The following is a 14366-nucleotide window of genomic DNA, read 5'->3' on the forward strand; positions in this document are numbered from 1 at the left end:
CTAGAGTTCTTCTATTCTCCTGCAACAGAGGCCAAATGAAAACTCATAAGCAATAGATTTTTAATACTATTACTTCCAGTATTTAATACACATGAATTGAGGATATTTTATTGCATGGCCATTTAGTCTGACATTAAGGATTCAGAGATGTAAAAGTATTGGTTTTCCCTTCTTTATATTGAATGGCTTTTAAGGAGACGTAGGAAGTGGGGTGCACCGTGTCCCCACTTCAAAATTTTGTAATAAACCCACAACTGGAATAGAACAAAGAAGATAATAATAGCAATAAGTGAGTCTTTATGGTATAAAACTCTCCCCGTTATAAGAAAGAAATGAAAAAATTACCTGTCCTGCCTGAAATGTCAGAAGCCTTTAAGAAATAGCAAATCTAGTTCTGTATCAGTGCTTCTTTCTGCTCAGTGGCTTTTACTATATCTTCTGACTTCTTACAGTGTTTAGGCTCACCTGGAAGATAAACAAGTGTGATTGGGAACCTGAGTGATGAAGTTACCCAAGTGAAGAGCAGCACTAGACGGAGAGGAACTTTTTTCCCCTGACTTTATAAGGTTAAAATGAGGTTTCAGTCATTGCTTTCTCACCAGAATAAGCATAGGATTGAATTGACTAATCATTATGGTTTATCCATAAAGCAAAAGATAGAATGAAAGCAACAGATCACAGCATGAAACAAAAGTAGGAAGACATTTACATGAGTAAGTGTTAATAAAGTGGGTTTGGTTTTGGTTTATTTTGTCTTCCAACTACTGAAAGTCAAAATTCACCCTCTGCAGAGAAGCACTGTTTAAATCCTCTTTAATGTAGGCTCTCAAATTGGGAGTAAGCTTCTCTCAGATAGATAATGAAAGATGCCACTGTCAAGTTCTAAGAATTCAATTAATTCGATCACACAGGAGAAATGACACCAAGTGACACAAGTAGCTTTCAAACTAAGTAATACAACATGAATTTCAAACCTCCAATCATAACATTAAGCTGTTGCTTAAACTATTCCTTCAGTAACTTTGTATGAGTACAGCTGAGGAAATTATCAACTGAGACAGCAGGCATGGGGAGAATGTAGAAAACTTACAGTGTTATTTAGTAACCATATAGTAACTTTTCAGATTTAACCAGTTGAGTGATCCCACCAGTGTTTAATAATCCTGAACTGAAAATATGAAAAAGGAAAAGCACAGAAGTCTCAAAGGCAGAGAAGATGAGCTGGGAGAAGCATAAAAGTTATAAAAATAAAAATACAGGCAGGGGAAGATTTTTCAAAGACAGAAAACAAAGGTACAAGCAGCTGAAAGGGAAAGTGGATGATGTGTGATCTGAAAGGAAAACTGAAAGACAGCGAGTTGAAGAAGAGGCTCTCAGTTTAGAAAAGAGAAGGGGAGAGGAAAGGGAGCTCATGAGAATGAGAATGAGGAAAGAAGAAAATTAATACCTATTAATTCACCATGGCATCACTGTAAACAAGTGAGAATTGCTACTGATGTTACCCTTGTTTCATTGCCATGAATGGTGGCAGAGTGGGTGCTGCCCACTCGGTGATGCGGCCACCAGCAGATGGGCCATATTCCCCCAAGCAGCACTCTTCCCTGTCCCCCTTATTTTACATAAATTTAGTGTGGGTGGAATATAGACAACCAGTTATCCAAAGGTTTTTAAAGTCTTGAAATTGGACTAACATGAATTAGAAAAAGAATTTCTCCAAATCTTTCAGCCTGCAGTTGGTTTTGGAGGGATTTAGCAAAACATTTACTGTGATCCATAAAAACAAAAAAGGGCGTGGGGAGGGGTATAGAAGTAAAATCTGTTGATGTAAATATTTAAATTTTACACTTGACTTAGAGTGGCTAGCAGGGTTTTAGGAGTGGCTTGTGAAGGCCTTGTAAAACAAAAACTTTGTATGTTTAATTTTCATAAAAACTAAACATTGACTTCTAAACAATACATAACTTTCTTCCTGCCTGCATCATTTTTTGTATGTGATAAACTCTGCCCTCTGAATGGTTGCTAATGGCTGTTTTCTTGTAATCCCTATCCTTTTTGTAAACACATCGTTTGCTCTTTTAATGTAACCTTCCCTCCATCCTCATCCCATGCACGAACACAGATGCCTACCCTTAGTACCAGGATCCTGATTTACTGTTGCTCTGTCTAGCCACACAGCGTGCACAAGGAACGCTAACGAACCAGGCACCACAGCGATCTGCGCCCGCTTTGTGTGGATGCAAAGGGTTCCATACTCGGCTGAGCACCACAGGGCCACGGCGGCACTGAATATTCACTAGCATTTGCACGGCACGGATGATTCTTTGATGCCCCTTGCATTACCATAAATCAAACTGGCATGCTGTTGATGTGGATCTGTCCACTGCTATTTAACCTGGTTATCCTCCAGAGACTTTCAGTTACTGACTGCTGATAACATTGAATGCTTCGTATAACTCGATGTGACTGGGTAGTCCTCTACTGTCATATAAAGTGAAGTTACTGATAATCTGTTTTATCACAGATTTATTATCTCCTTTACATTTTGATATTAAGGATTAATGTGGCTATCATAAGTGAAAAGTTAAAAGTGTGCCAATTAGCATTTATAAATCATTGAAACATAGAGTTGTTTAATTAAATGTAAGCAGTTTTTAAAATTAATGTTCTAATTAATAAATCACTCAGGAGAAAAGGAAAATCATCACTTAAAAAAAATTCACCTTATAATAGTTCCATTTAATCTTGTAACATTCAATTAAATGAAAGTGAGATGATGGAAAGGTCAAAGGCATTGTGGAGAAAAACGACATTCAGTCACAACTGGAGTTCTTGTAATAGTGACCCTCCGGTTCTCCCTCTGCACTGACCAGGACACAGGGCAGAGGTACTCCTGTTAATAAAACACGATAGTCTACAAGAGCTACACCTAGAAAGAGATGTGATACAAGGAGAGGAAAACAGTCCCTTTTTTCTTTTTTTAATGGGGAACCCCCTCACCATAGTACATCCAAACATTCAGTGACAGTTCCCAAGAATGCAGATAGATCATCCTCCCCTGTGTTCCCCATCTCTTTTACAATTCAATTGCATACTCACAGAAAACCGAACTGAGTTTTCTGCATTTTATAAAGACAGAACAATGACAGCTAACATAAGAAATTTCAATCTGAATAACTACGTTGCATTTCTTCTTACTTTCTATCTCATTCTCCCAGCCCCAGCGCCCGCAGGTGCTTACTTCTCTGCCCCAGGAGTCAGCAAGCACTCTGGACATTGCTTTAGCCTTCTAACCTCCATCCTCAATATGGAAAGTACAGAGGTAGAAAAATCTAGCATGGAGAGTGCTAATAATGTCCTGAGAGATGTATAGTGCTTCTTAGAATACTCAAATAACTCTGATTTGGGAAGCAGGGAAAAAATGTAACGTCATGTGTACACTACCTTCCGCTTGCTTGAAGTGACATTCCTTTGAAAATATCTGACCTTGGTTAACAGAGTCCTGTCTGGATCTGCTGGCCATCAACAGAGGTGCAAAAGTGAAAAGTGGGGATGCTACCCATGCTATATCTCCCTCTGTGCCAAGTGCTACTGCATCATACACAACACAGTCACTCTTGACCATCTCAAACATTGCTTATACAGAGAAAAAGGAGGGGGGAGTGAGAAGAGAAAACAGAGACTGCTGTGCTATTTGTAGTTATGAGACTTCTACACACTGCAGCAGTGAAAACTCTTGCAAAAACACTAGTATTAAGTATCTACATTTGGAGAACAACAATGACAGTTTAATGCAATTCCCTCCATTTAGAATGATATTAAATCATTTCACCACTGTGAAAGAGAAATGTGAAACACTGTAGTCAGAGTTTTCCCTTTGGTATTGAATATTGCAGACTATTCCAGTACTAAATGACTGCATTGCCTTTCTTTTCAGTTATCATCTCTAACATGGTGGCATGATCTCTGCAGAGGTACTTCAAGCTGCTGCTGAAACCCAACATTAATTCATTTTGCCTCAAAGAGCCAGGACCTGAGTCTCACCATGTGTTTGTAGAAAGTCTGCTGCCCTGGCCCCTGTGCATTACAGTGATGTAAATATCTGCAGTATACTTTTTTCATTGGCAGGCACAGAAAAAGCCCACCATATATGTAATTTATTTATATCATCTATGACATAGTTAAGAAATTAATATTAGGTCTCCTCTGCAGTTTATTAGAAGCATAAAGTTCTGTGAAAGGGTCAGTGCTGACTTAAAAGATTATAGTATTTAAATAATATACAGACAGATTTCTCACTATATAGTAACATTTTCTTAGGAAAGAAAGTTTTATGAATATAATGGCATAGTCCCTCTGTAAATCAGTCCAAAAGACCATAAAATATTGAAAATACTTTTCTATGATATTGAAATATTGGGAAAATGGGGAGAATGCAAGAATGAAATGTTATTAAAGTATAAATCAAACTATTTAATGACATAAAATCAGAATGTAAATGATATCATGACTGACCAATAAACCCCTACAAAGGAAGAAGGCTCAATGGAGATGGGCAAGGGGGATGTGTCCATCAAGGTCAGGAGATAATGCAAGGGCTGATTGACTGGAGCTGTTGCAAAAAAAGCTGACAACCTCAAGACAAAGGGGAGCGGAGGGTGGCCTTTGGTTTAGATAAGCACTTATGTCAGTTGAGTGGATCCACTGACAGTTGAGGGGATCAATTAGTGGTGTAGATGTTTCTCCCTGAGTTCATTAGAAGAGCGTGACTGTCTCCCTGAATTAGCCAGGCCAGCATGGATGGAGCGAATATGTGGCTCAGCCCAATATAGAGTATAAAAACTAAACAGCTAGCAAGAGAATTTTGAAGACAGCAACAGGCTTGAGCTGGCTTCAACCCGTGTATGCCTTACTGGTGACTGGGGACACCCAGCATCGTGACGGTGAGCATATTGTAGAGACTGGTAATGGGACTCACATCGGCATTGTCATTGAGCTGCTTATTGCAATTGCTCTATTTTGCTAAGTGTAACTTACATTTGTAATGTGCTTTCAGTATATTTTTTATCACTCTGCTAAATCAGAAATTCCACATAGCATCAACTATCTTCAAATAGGTAAATTTTATATTAAACATTACATCCTTCACATGTGGAATATCTAAAAGAACCTGGTCAGAGAGTATTGGACTCTTACATTAATATGCTACAGAAACCAGGCTCTCCTTTCAGCCAGAATCAAGCTCTCCATTTACCTGGGTATTTATCTATGCTGGAAAATGAACACAAATAATCACTGAAGGAGATGGATGAGAGTAAATTCAACATACCACAGTGAACAGAAGTGTCACATAAAATGAAAAGTAAAAATGGCTTTAAATATCAGATGCTTTTAAAAATAACACCTAACGAATATCCTTATTCTATGCATAGTAGCACTCTACTAAAAATTTGTGATAGTGTAAATCAGAAATCCAGATTCATCTTGTGGTTTTCCGACTTGAGGGACTATGAATTACTTATAAGGGGATCCACGAAAGGTTCATGAGACTAATCACTTGATGCAGTTAAGTCTTCTGCTATATCTCCCCTTTTTCCATGACTTGTTATTAGGCCATGGTTTAAGTACAACTGCCTCTTTAGTGATGCAAGAGCTGAGCAATGGCCTCATATGAGCTCTGGCTTTTAGTTCAGGACCTTACCAATACTATTTATTTCCACAAAGTAATTAAATCAAACTCTTATTTCTATTTCATTATTTACCTGAACTCTTTTTTGAATATTGCCACCTCTAGTGAAGGAAAATCCTTGGACTGGTGGAATTCATGTTATTAAACCTTTTTTACCATCTTCAAGAAAAAAATAGCTTCCAGATCATGTTTGCCTTTGGAAATACACTATTCCAAACTCAACCACTTCTCACCCTGTTCATAAATTTTGCAGTTTGAAGTGTTGAAATACAAGGCATTCTGTAGAAAATTCCCCGCCTTAGAAAATGAATGAGATTAGCTTTTCCTAAAATCAGAAATCTCTGTTCTCATAGGAAAGGTGGAATGTAAAGATTGACAAGGCAACAGAGTGCACTCACTGCATGCTGAGTTGTATCTGACCTCTCAAACAGCATTTTTGTTGGTCAGCTATCTAAAGACCCCCAAGGACAGCTACACCACAACTGCTTTCTGCAGAGTTTGAAAGATAAAAGATACAGCTTTTCATACTGTGTTCCTCATCCAGGAGAAGGGAAACTTTTCTGAAGCACTTAAATTTCAAGCAGGGCTTTAATACAAAAATTGGTACAGAAAATACAATTCAAAAGACAAAAATGTCAATTATTAGACAACTTCAAATGCTGTGAAGTTAATTTTAGTGTAAATATTTTGATTTAGGACCCTAAACTAACCATCTGTTATTTCTGATGAAAAAAAACCTCTCAACAACAAAAGCATGGAGTGCTGGAATGCGGAACTCTGGAATAAGTGGGAGTTCTCCATAAAAAGCATTTTTGAGAAATATGCCAAGTCATATACTTATGTCTAAGCTAAGCTTTATAAACACTTCAATGTTGCGGCTCAAACAATGCCATAATTCTGGCACAATATTGCAAGGGTCACTGTCATAAAAGCATTAATGAGTTTAGCATTTCAATTAGAAATGAGGAAAAGAAGTGTCATTATGTGCCTTGATTATTCTTATTACCCTAATACCACAAAGCTTATTCTAACAATAAGCAAATTCAGAAAATAAAATGAAAATGCAGAGTGTCTTTCTCTTACTTTGATAACATCCATTCCTATTGTTTGGGCATCTTGCCCTTGATACTGTCTTACAATCATCAGATACTAAATCATAGTCAGCTTGTGAAAAAATACTTATATTCTAAAAAAATATTCTGACATTATAGGGATTTTCTGGCTGCTCCGCTTGACCTGCAAACTACAGTCAGGAGACTGGTGTTTCTGATTAAGAGAATGACACAGTCCCATGCCAACTATACTTAGTGAATTCCATCTACTTAAGCTAACTCTAAAATTCACATTACATTTAATACAAGGGATGTGGTTTACAAAATAATAATCATATTAGGTGCCTAAACTAAGGGGGGTGCATTTTAATAGCATAAGAATAATTACCTTTTTGAAAAGAAAATGTTAGATAGTTCTGTTTTGAAAGTTTACCTCATTCTCCAAGAACAAACTATTTAATTGCAAATATGCATATTTAAATTAGTTTAAAATCATTCTTCCAGTTCAACTAAAGGTCTTGGTATTTTATGTAAAAAAATTTCTACTAGATACCAAATAGTTAATATCAAGAAGATGATATTTGTGTATCTCAAACAGCCTTTATTTGATGTTTTTAGGACACTACTATTTCTACACATGCCTGAAGAAACTGTCTTACGCTGGTGGTTTCTGCAACACCTTATTTTGGTATTTTACATTACTGTCGATGTTTGACAGGGAGATACCAGATACTGCTGCAGCTTCGCCCTGGACAGCTTCATTAGATTGACTGGTGCTCTGTGATGAAGCATTACCATTCAGTGGGTCTGTATTCTGTGTTTCTTGCTGGGCATCGGTGAGATCTTTCTGGTTCGGATCAGACTTAGTGCATTTTTCTGAGCTGGATTCATCACTCAGAGGAGTGTCGAAAGAGACTACTTGTAGGACGATGGATCTGGGAGGACAGGTTGTACCACTGCTCCCCTGACTACTCTCATTTTGTATCCTTGTTGTCTCTTCCTGTAACTGTGCATCTGTGGAATTTCTGCTTTGGTCTTTTTCCTGTTCACCAACATTTTTCACAAGTTCTTCTACAAAGAGGGAACAAAATATGTGAATTAGATAAGAAGGATATGCCACAATTGTTTTGACTTCAGAGTAGTGACTGATAGAGTTGCACATGGGAACATTGTGAACATCAACTTTCTGCATGAGCACATGTGCACTGGTGTGTTTAATATGGGTCAGATTCTGCTCCTGATTACGCTATTGCAACTGAACTGTAGTGATCCACTTTCTCATTTGATCTCTAAATTGTACCTCTTTTTTTGGGCCATAGTACAGAGCAAGGAGCATCATCAGACACACTGTGAGCTGAAGGATGGGAGCAGGAGCACCCCATGCTGCAGGCACATCCCCCAGCAGTGGTGTTTACCACCACAGGACTAGGAAGAGAGAGCTCATCAGTTCTGCAAAGAGAAAGGGCATGGAGGGAAGCACCTTGCTGGGGATGGAGGAGGCATCAGAACTGAAGGGAAGCCCTGAAGGAAGTTGGCCTATCAGCCTGGAAAAGTCCAAAATGTCAGCTAATACAGAGCTTCAGCTGGAACAAGTTATGGAGGGTTACACACATGCAATCCAGTACTGCTGTCATTACGGCTTGTGGCACATCCAGGATGGGAAGGAAGAAATAAGGAGGAAATTGTGTTTCAGGGGACAGCAGCTACAGAAGAAAACAATGTTTGTGGAAGGCTCTATTCCTTGCTCTATTGCAGAGACTTGGACAACAGTACAAACGAAATGGCCCAGAGTAAGAGAAGACAGCACAGAGAGATTGTACCAGGAGGAACTAGAAGATGAAGAAAACAGAGAATGTGAAACTGTGATGGAGGGTGAAAAGTCTGATAAAAAACTGTACCATTTTCATGGAGGGCCTATTAGAATCTCTGTTTCATAAATTCAGATTTTAGAATCTGTGTACTACTATAGAAGATACAAACCACTATCAATTTAAGACGTGAAAGCATTGCAGTTTGAACAACACCTCCATAAAAAAGCTGAGTGATATTGCATAAAATTTCTAACTTGGCTGTGCACAGTGTATTAAGGAAGGAAACCAAGCACTGAGACATTTATTGAGTTCAACTGGCAGCTCCCAGAAACTCTGGTTGTGAGTGACCAGTCCAAATCCAGACCAAAAGTAATTGTATATGACAACTGAAAGACAGCCCAGTCTGTAATCACATTTCTACCACAGTCAGCATTTGGCATCTTCATCACCTCACTTTTCTGAGTCCAAAGAAAGTTCCTCCTGAAGTACAATTTGGCCTGTGAAATGGGATGGAAAGGAACAATCCAAACCTGAACTGATGTGCAGAAGCATGGAATAGTTAAATAATTTCCTTCTTTTCTCAGTTCTTATACTTCCTGTGATACTTTTAAAAAAATCAAGAACTTTCAAATTTGAGCAATTTCTAAATCGTTAAGCCTGGTTTTTTACAAACTTTAGAAACCTGCTTGGTTTGGACTCCAAATCTTCTGAAACTTCGACAGGTACTCTTTTTCTACAGACTTCAATGCAGCTCTTACAAAGAAGTGGTTGGGCTAAAGACATTAAGAAATACGTATATGCAACTTGAAGCAAATCTAATGTTCAATCCAGATATGTTAGTTAAAGCATCTGTCACTCATGGTATAATCTACCTACCTAAGACTTTTGTCCCAAGAAACTGATTTATGTGCCATATGTGCCTCCATATGGCAGAGCTACAAGCATTTTTCCTTAACTTTATAAAAACGCCAAGGAAATTCCAAGATAAAATATTTCAGATGCTGTTCAGATCCATCCGTAAGTTGAGGAAAGCAAAGCTGAACTATAATCGCACATAACACTGTAATATTAACTTAGCTCACACTACAAAAGGTGGCTTTTTTAACCTGAAAGCTGGTAAGAACAGACAGTATTTTTCTCACAGAATGGTGTTTTAGGACAATGCTAACCAGAACTCAGATTTGTCTTGGCGTAACTGGGTGGCTGACCACTTTATTGTCATATTAGAAGTGTTAGAATATTCATATAGGCAAAACCAACTATTACTTTTCAGTTCATAAAGCTGAATATCTAAACTTAAAATTGCTTTCCTTCACTCCCCACCAGACTTAAACTGGCAAATGAAGACTAACAGTTTAATCAGAACAATGCTGATGGCCTGTTCTTAACTTCTGTCATGCTGATCTCTTATTTCTATGGCTGCCCTTGAGATGATCTCAAGCATGTCTTTTTAAGGATATCTAAACCACAGCCAAACTCTGACTCAGGTCTGATGGATACAGCTTTGAAATGGAGTATCTCTGCCCCAAGTTGCACCTGATAACATACTAGTTAAATGTCGTACCTATTGCATTTAAGCTGGTGCAATACTATTTATTCCAGAAGTCAGTAGAAAAGAATATGTGAGAAAAATAGGTTCTTTTCTAAGTATGAAAAATACTGTGCAATTTAAAAATCTGTGGAGTTAAAACTATTGCTAAACATTAGTCTTTTCATGCTGATAATCATAGCTGTGATTACTATTCCACGGTGATAAAATTTCAAAGCCACTCTCAGTTAAATAAGCTTGAAGAAAAGTATCTTGTCCACTTGGGAGAAATGTGTTCAGGGCAACCAGGAGGACTGGCTGGTAGTTGTGACTGAGACTGAGAAGCCTCAAGTACAAAATCCTCTATGATGATATCACGACTTTCATTAAGACCCCCAATCCTTTCTCTTGGCATTAAGTCTCTCATCTGCTGGACATCTGAGTCTATGTTCTGACATGCTTTGCTCCACTCAGCTTCAATCCCTATGAAATCCACTGCCAAAAAGATGAAAAATACTGGATTCTTATGGTACGTCAGCCACTTGTGGAATATACTATATGTGCTGGACAAATACAGATTTCTCCTTCCCATAACAGCTAATAATTTTACTCTGTATTATATAAGACCTTTATATTGTATATCGTAACTGGCATTTTCTATCATTTCTGCTGTCCTATCACTCTGATGAAACAGAAATATCTAGCAGTCTTTAAAAAAGTCTGAGGCTGGGACAGAATAACTAAAATTCAAGCAAGGCACTGCTAAGTTAATACCACTAGTGTCAGAGAAGCAGAGCTAGCATGATGTTTGATTCCCAGTGCCGGACAGTAAAAATTGTAATAAATACTGCAGCAGAGCCACTGCCTCCATCCAGCCACGAACTGCCAGGACCCTCCGAGAACAGCAGGCAAGGCTGCTGCCCCTCACCCTGCACTGGGCTGCTGGGAAGAGCAAGTTCCTCCTCCCCTGTGGGCACACATTGCCATGGCCAGATGGAGATGGGAATGGGGTATGTTAAACAAAAAATGTAACTTGGCATTTGCAACATTGACAACATTTAATACAAGTAAATAGATGAATAAGAGTAATAAGATTAAACAACCTTCTTGGCCCTTTAGAAACCTCCCCTCTTTTTTTTGGGCAGGTCAGTTAGGCACTGAACACTTTAAGGCTTATCATATCCATTCAGATAAAGGCAGACAGAAGTGTGTTGTGCGGTGCAGGGAACTCAGGGTATGTGTTATTGTTGCTACTGGTTTTGCTCTCTCTGTTTTAACTTGGTAAAAGTGCCTGGAGCCAGGCCTGTTTACATATTTTCTACTGTTTGGTATTGTTTTCTTTACAAGAACCCAACTGTTATTCAGCAAAATTTGTGGAAGTTCATCTGTAAAACAAATGGCTTCTCCTAACCGGTCTGTTAGGAGTGACTCAATCTTATCCCTTACTTCTGTGCCATTTCCGAACTCATGCCTTAAATCACTGTCCTTCATGAGAAGCAACAATGGCATTTGATACATAAACACAGTAGAAGTGGTGTCTTTCTTCCCTTGTGTTTAGGCTGGGCTGTTTGCAAAATAATTGTAATGCATTGTTTTGTTTGGAAAACTGGCAGGACTCCTAAGGCAACAGCCAAATTTCAGAGTAGTTGAGAAATTCTGGTACTTAGTAATTTTGCATCTACAGAAAACATGTTAATTAGTGAAGGTGACTTCCTTTCTCTCCCTTTTCACCAGCTAATACTCTTCTTTCATTGTCACCTTTTTTTTTTTGGCTTAATAAGTCTCTGAAAATTGAAGTGCGTTCTTTAAGTTCTTTTTTTTTATTGTTTGCTGGAGTGAATGGGAGCACTGAATTCCTGTCAGCCCAACAAAGGACTAAACTGTCCATGAAACACTAAAACTGCCCCATGGCTCAATCTCTAGCACCGTGCTGTAGGATTCTGTGATCTCCAAAGTATTGCTGCTCTGCTGCTGCAGAAGCTCTGGTGAGTCTGCATTACCAACTACAACATTGATTTCCACCAGCTCAGCTACGTTACTGCCTATGTATGCAGCAACACTTTCAGGACATGGTCTACTAAGTGGTAAGAAAGCTTTTCTACATTTTGGTACTTTCTCTTCTGTATATGTCCATCTACTTTCTTTTCCTGGCCTTTCTGTAATAAGAAACAGAGCATTGAACTACTGTAATCTGTACAGTACAGGGCTTATAAGATACCGTTCTGTCTCCAGCAACTGCACCACTTGAGCATGTACTGACTGAACAAGAGTGGAGAGGAAAAACACCAAAGCCATGTGTAAGCAGAACATCTCGAATAGCTAATGGCAGTGACTGCCACAGCACTAAACCCCACTAAAGTAAACGTCTGCTGAATCACATGGCTATTTTCATTGGTTGTGTTGAAAATAAGCTACAATAACTTACCCTTACAGAAAGACATAATGTCATTGAAGTATTAAGAATTAGCAAACTACTGAATTAGAGAGGAAAGCTGTTCATCTTCACTAAGAATTAAATTATTTGAGGAATCTGTAATGAACAATGCTGCTGGATGTGATGGTCTCTCTGTGTGTATTACCACAAACTTTGATTTCTAGGCTTGTCTGCCTTCTTTTTTACTGAAAACGGAATTCCACAAATCAGTGGCAAAGACTAAAACCAGGACAACATGGGAAGGAACTGCACCTTTCTAATAGACATGTTCTCACATCAGCCATTTTAAATAGAAGAGGAAGAGACCAGCAATAAGCATCAAAACTGTGCAGAAAAAGAGGACTGAATCTGGTGCCTCTGGGACTCCCGAGTAAGTTTAAAGACATATCCAAGAATTCTCTAACAACCACGATTTTTCCCAACCAACCTGCCATTTTTAAACCCAAGAATATATTGCAGTAACCCACAGAGCTATTAAGACACTGACTCCTTCCACTTTCAACTCCTCACAAAAATTTCATCACAGATATAGGAGTACATAAAACCACTGCAAACCATGTAACCCAGTGGCACTTGATGTCACAGCATTACGTCATATAGAGAAAGTAGCAAAGGCTTAATTAGCTATCAAAACTTTTTACTAAAACATTTGTTTAAAAATAATTTGTGAGTTTATGGTTTCCTGGGGTGGCTACCTCCACCTTTTACTTCTCTTTTGCTGTTTAGCTGTAAGCACAGGGGCTTGAATGCTGGGACTTTTGGGATCCGGGGAAGGCAAGGACATGCTGCTCTGAGCCTACTAGAGGGAAAAGGTGTTTGTTATGTTCGTCATGTGCAGAGGCAGGCCAGCTCTCTGGTGTATATTCCAGGGGGATATATAACAGGTTCTACTATCAGGTTCAGTTATCATTATTTAGTCTGTCATTTACCAGGTACTGCCAATACAAAACGTTTCTTACTACTCTTAGCTCGACCCATTCATTGCGCTTCCTCAGACCACGGTGAAAAATTCTCCTTTTCTTACTGCTCTTAACACTGTTCCAGATTAGCTCAAAAACTGCTTATGACCTAAATGCTTCAGCACTGCAATTAAAATCACTGTCACTGGTCCTAGATGGGACTCCTTTAGCCCCCTGAATTTATTTTTCTCCAGCAGATTAAAACAGTCCATTAGGGTAGATTTCATGTGCCAAACTGTCAGTCGGTTTCCGTGACTGTCACACACGTCCTCCCACCGCCTGCCCTTCCTAGCGGCTGCTAAATTACATTAACATGCTATCAGATCATCACTCTCAGATTTTCGCATTTCAGCAGCTGTTACTCTCTTCTTATTAGTGAGTCTGCAGAGAAAATCTTTCAGACAAAATGGAACCAAACCCTCTGCTTATTGTGACTGGAAGTATGCAGGGCTGAAAGTGCCCGAGGGGGGCCTGCAGGTACCATGCAGAGGTCTTTCAGAAGAGACATTTGTTATTCAAAGTTGCTGCCCACGGGGGGGGGGGGGGGGGGGGGGGGGGGAAGCTGATCTCTACTCCAAAGATGCAATAGTCGTAATTTTTACTATCAAAATTAAGCATAGGACAGTGCGAGAGTCTCGTTCAGCCTCACATATTTTTCATCCCATCCCAATGTGGTCAGTCATCCCAGACATACACCTTCGAGCCGTGCAGCACAGTGCACTGCCAAAAGGTGTTGAGGACAAGGTTTGTCACTGATCACTTTCCATACGAATAATGCAACCTTTGGTCAGGTCCTGTAACAGTTAATTCTTCAGAAGAGTTACATAAGCATAAAATGGGAACAACAAGTAACACTGCTGTTGTATTATCCTGCAGATGAACAACATTAGCATGCT

The 14366-nt window shown here is 39.0% G+C and overlaps 1 protein-coding gene across 2 annotated transcripts in view; it reads right to left on the reverse strand.

Moving 5' to 3' along the window:
* Positions 1-388: 388 nt before the first annotated feature.
* The window catches only part of PDE1A (phosphodiesterase 1A), a 163688-nt gene continuing 149710 nt past the window's right edge, over positions 389-14366 (reverse strand). For both annotated transcript variants that reach the window (XM_059820138.1, XM_059820139.1), the window contains 2 exons: positions 7534-7809; positions 389-465 (listed from right to left, as the gene is read on the reverse strand). In XM_059820138.1, coding sequence (XP_059676121.1) covers positions 389-465; positions 7534-7809 — 353 coding nt within the window. The remainder of the gene's footprint in view (positions 466-7533; positions 7810-14366) is intronic.

This window comes from Gavia stellata, chromosome 8 (assembly GCF_030936135.1).
Source record: "Gavia stellata isolate bGavSte3 chromosome 8, bGavSte3.hap2, whole genome shotgun sequence".
In the NCBI taxonomy this organism is placed as follows: Eukaryota; Metazoa; Chordata; class Aves; order Gaviiformes; family Gaviidae; genus Gavia; species Gavia stellata.